This window comes from Puccinia triticina, chromosome 15A (assembly GCF_026914185.1).
Source record: "Puccinia triticina chromosome 15A, complete sequence".
NCBI classification, from domain to species: Eukaryota; Fungi; Basidiomycota; class Pucciniomycetes; order Pucciniales; family Pucciniaceae; genus Puccinia; species Puccinia triticina.
Window position 1 is genome coordinate 90,794 of NC_070572.1, and position 4,746 is coordinate 95,539.

Below are 4,746 nucleotides of genomic sequence, written 5' to 3' on the forward strand. Positions count from 1 at the left end.
ATGATACGCGGTGGATACGCGGTGTGGTGGGTGGATTTCTTCATCAATTTTGTGCAGGTTGCTTGGCCTTTGACGCCGAATCAGAAAAAATTGCAATGCACAATCTACACTACCTAAAAAAACGCTTCAGAGGATTGCTTGTGACTTGCCAAGCAACCCGCGGCGCAGTTCCTTTTTTCACCCACCTTGGCGCGCTCGGTCCATTCCTACAGGGGCAAGTGCCCCCTGGGGGGGCATTAGGTAACGCGCATGCGCCCGGCCTACAAGTCGCCACTCGCTCCTGGGAGCTGTCTGTGCACTGCCAAGTCCACACTCGCCCCTGGGGGCGGGTTCTCCACGGCAAAGTCGCCCCTGGCTCCTGGGAGCTGTCTGTGCACTGCCAAGTCCACACTCGCCCCTGGGGGCGGGTTCTCCACGGCAAAGTCGCCCCTGGCTCCTGGGGGCTCTCTGTGCACTGCCAAGTCCACACTCGCCCCTGGGGGCGGGTTCTCCACGGCAAAGTCGCCCCTGGCTCCTGGGAGCTGTCTGTGCACTGCCAAGTCCACACTCGCCCCTGGGGGCGGGTTCTCCACGGCAAAGTCGCCACTCGCTCCTGGGAGCTCATGCCGCACTCCCAAGTCCACACTCGCCCCGGGAGGCATTTTTTAGCACTGCCATGTCCTCACTAGCGCCTGGACATGGCTGATTCTGCGCCGCAACGGGCTCCGCCCAGTGGGCCGCAGAATCAGCCCCCTGGAGATTTTTGGGTGTCATCTGTGCCCTCTATTTCTCAGAGGCCTCAATTAGAACACATCCCACATCATGATTATGAATTCAGCTAGGGATGGGAAGGGGGAAACAAAGTTATAACGGATAGATAATGAAAAGGATTAACTTGTGAACCTGTGTTTGGAAACCGGGTACTGGGGTTTCTGCGGCCGACTGAATGTGGTTCTGCCGCCGGATATTCTTTGAGACTGAATGTGAGATTAATGGTTCCCAGGATTACAAGCCAGGCCGGGAACCACCATGAAGAGATAGAAACAATCAAATCCCCGCGAGCTACAAACGGGTCGCATCACGCGGAGGTGGAGTCGTCGCCAAGGAGGTCCCCGGGACCTGATAGCCCGGGAGCGTTGGTTGTGCTAGCAGCCCCGACATTCCCGCTGGATGACGCGCAGGCGAGTCCTACAGTCGCCGTCTTGGTCGCGACAAGGTGGTGAGAACCGGGGTCTTCATTCACAGTCGCTGGCGGGTTGACGACTGAGGTAAGGCCTTCCGCATTCGGGACGATGACGTGGGATGGGATCAGCCAAGTGGCCCCCTTGACCAATTGGCATGCGATTGCGTATGGGAATCCAAATTTTGTCTCCAAGACTCTTGGGGAAGTCTGTAGGAAGAAATCCCACCGGCGGATGTGGGACATTGCAAGTAACCCGCGGGTGATCACATCACCCTTATCAAAGCACGATAAATCAAGGAAACCCTCAATTGTGAGGGCCTTCCCCGCCTTGTTGAGCGGATAGTCGGCCGTGGGGACGGACTCGGTGATCCAGGACGCCATGGAATCGGAGCGCAAACGAGAAGCGGGAGTCTTCCAAGTGGGCAACAGCGGCCGCCCCCGGGTCAGCGATCGGGGCCTGCCAAAGTTCAGGCAGCTGATCGTGTGGGCAATGCCATCCCCGTGTGGGCTGCGGGCGATCTTGCGTGCTGGGGATCGATGGACATAGCCCTTGCGATCCACGTCGGACTTTGGAGGCGGCAGGATTTCAATATCCGTGCTTGCCAGGCTATTTTGACGGGTCGAACACATGCGCACAGATGCTCCCGGGCTGAACGGTGCATCCTCCGGGTCTGAGTTATTGAGCTCGTCTGGCCCCCCCTCGGCCCCCATGAGCTGAGGGATCAATGGTTGGCAAGCGCCTTTCGCGGGAGACGGCAAGGCGGAGCCGACAGGGGCTGGAGGGCTGGGTTGCCCCCGTGGGGCGGATGATACCAGTCGGGGAGGTATAACTCGTCCAGACGCGGTTCTTTGGGCCTGGGTAAACACAGGGGTGGCCATCGTTGAGTCGCCGCCGGCGGGAGGCAACGTGGCCCAGCTGGGATGAGCAGGCAAGCGCGGGAGGGTGGCCGCCCCCCCAGGCAAGCTAGGCTGTCCGGGCACCGAAGCAAAGACGGGCGGGCGGGGTGGTGCCTTGGGCACAGCAGGCGTGGAGATGACGGGAGTCGGTGGTCCGGACGGAGAATTCCCCTGGACCACTGCGGCAGACTTGTGCTTGGACAACCGGTTGGTTGCCTGGGCCGCCAACTCGGCCAAGGAGTACACGACCTCCTTCTCAGAGACAAACTGGTCGGTTTTAGGTGGGTTATCCTGATCGACCCCGCGCGCGCCGTGCAAGATCGCCATGCTCCACATCTTATACCCATCGGCGGTCACACGGAAAGATCTCGCAGGGTCTGCGGGGTCCTTGATGCGCATCGACTCTCGATTCCCCCCGTAGAGCTGACGGTGATATTTGTACAGTTCTTGGGTGATCCTCATCCTTTCCTGGGCATCAACATTGGCATGGGGCTGACAAACAAAACCATTCAGCCTCCCACCAGGGATGAAGGCACCACAACGGAAGACTTACGTTGCGGGCCACTTGGGCGCTGGTCCTTTTGAGGGCCAATCGGTCGTTGTTGGAGCCATAGGCTATCGCCAAGGCATCGGACTGAGCGCGCTTCTGCCCAGCAAGTAGCACGCATGTCAGACCGAGTGGGAGAGTGCGGAATAGAAAGATAATGCGGCCGAACTCACACTTTCGTGCTCCTTCGCGGTCCGGCGGGGGTCGGCCATGATCACCCGGATGATGACCTCGGAGTTTGGGTTAGCTAGGATTGCGTCCACGTAGGAATCAAAATCCGCGTCGGACGCAATGACGGTGTTCCGTCCGACGCCAAAGACGGCATGCTTCTTGACTGCCCCCTGCCACTTGATGAGGCCATTCACATCCATGAGGTCGATGTGGGTCCCGAGGTGCTGTTTTGTCTTGCCCAGCGCCACTGCGACATCCAATCGGAACTGGGTCCACGTGACCCACTGCACTACCGTCGACAAGACCGCGGTGCCGTTTGGGGTTACCTTTTCCCAGTGCTTTTGGACCTCTGCGAGGCCTTGCTTTGTGTGGATCACGGTGTTGGGATTGGCCATGGCCAGCTGGCCTGCAACCGTTCGCTGAAATAAACAGTGCTTGATATGGATGTTTCGTGGCTGCGGGGGCGGGTCGGTAGCAGTAGCGGTGCCAGTCGGATCGATCAAAGACTTGGGTTTGGTGGGCGATCCCGTGGGCGATCCCTCGTAAAAGAGCTTACAGGCTGCCGCCTGCGAGTCTGGTGGCTGGGAGGGACCAAGGTATGATTCTTGAGTCTCGCCCGGCACGTTTGCAAACGGGAGCGGGTCCAAAGTCCCGCGGGTGAGGGTGAATCGAGAGTTACTGGGGTTTGAGTTTGGCATTGTCTGATTGCAAACGCAAACTTGGTCAGCCGGGGACGCACTGAGAAGGGGGGGGGGGGGGAGGGCAGGACAGACCAGGTTTTCCAATTGATTTTGCAGCAATCCAATGTTGGCGGTGCAGTCAAAGCGCTTGGGTGCGTCTGGATGCCGGGCAAGGTGGACGGCGGGCAGAGGAAGCAAAGCAGAGAGTTGTTAATGGGAGGTCAGCTGGGAACGGGTGGAGAGGGGGGCAGAGAGGTTCGCTGCTCACCGGTAGCAGTTTTTATTTTTTGGTTCGGCGGGTGGCTGGCTGGCGGGCTGGCTGGATTGTGGGTGAGGGGATTGGAGGTGGGTCCGGTCGGGAGGGGAGGGGGCATTTTTGCTGGAGGGGGGGGGGATTGGGAGGGAAGGAGTAGGAAGAAGGAGGAATGATTGGAAGGTTTGGAAGGGCATACAGGTCCGGTGGCTGAAGTCGACAAAGTTGTTTGGTTGATTTTCAGGCTGCCGGACCCGCAAGCTTTCCTGGCCTTGCTGTAGACACCCGGTCAACACGGTCCACCAATGGCCAGCAGCCTCAATCCCTTGGAGTCGACTATGTATGCCGTGCCTGGTTTGTGAGGCGTTGGCAACTACCGCCTCCGCCACGTCGCTTTTCCCGTTGAGTGTGCCAACTTGGCGTTTTCAACGCCCGCCCAATCTCATTTACCTGCAACAAGCCTCAGCAGCAGTATGTACGTATACATATGTCATCATCATCCTCATAACAACAACATTGGTTCACAAACCAGAACAAACAGAAGGTGTCGTTGATGCTGGGTCTGATCAAACGCTCAGCCGCCCGTTTCGCGCTCCTTCCCTAGCCCAGTCCACTCTGCGCTCACCCGGGAGGTACTGGCCGTCGTGGCGGCGAAAGACCTCGAGACTGTGAACTTCTTACTCGACAACTGCTCTCCTTGGAAATCGGGGAGGAAGATGGAACTGGACATCAATAAGACCACCAAACAAGAGGCAAAAAAAGAAATAGTATCCTTCCTTGAAAGCTTAGACCCGGTGTCCAATTTGGTGATCTTTACTGATGGTTCTGATCATCCTGAGGAGGGCTTGGGAGCGGCGGCCGTCTGTAGGGATGGTACTCTGTCCAAACTCGCTTTTTTAGGACCACCGGGCACGGCGTCAAACTTCGAATGCAAACTAGTTGGCATATGACTCGAACTAGAAATAGGTAGCGAGGCTCGGCTGCCAAGCACTAGGGCTCGGATCATTCTGCTAACCGACAGCCATACTTTTGCTGC

General features: G+C 58.1%; 1 protein-coding gene across 1 annotated transcript; it reads right to left on the minus strand.

Moving 5' to 3' along the window:
- Positions 1-843: 843 nt before the first annotated feature.
- PtA15_15A11 (uncharacterized protein) lies at positions 844-1,140 on the minus strand (the record flags this gene model as incomplete). Its single annotated transcript, XM_053163294.1, has 2 exons — positions 844-956; positions 1,050-1,140. 2 exons carry the CDS (start codon positions 1,138-1,140, stop codon positions 844-846), a joined length of 204 nt encoding a protein of 67 aa, XP_053027177.1.
- Positions 1,141-4,746: the final 3,606 nt, after the last annotated feature.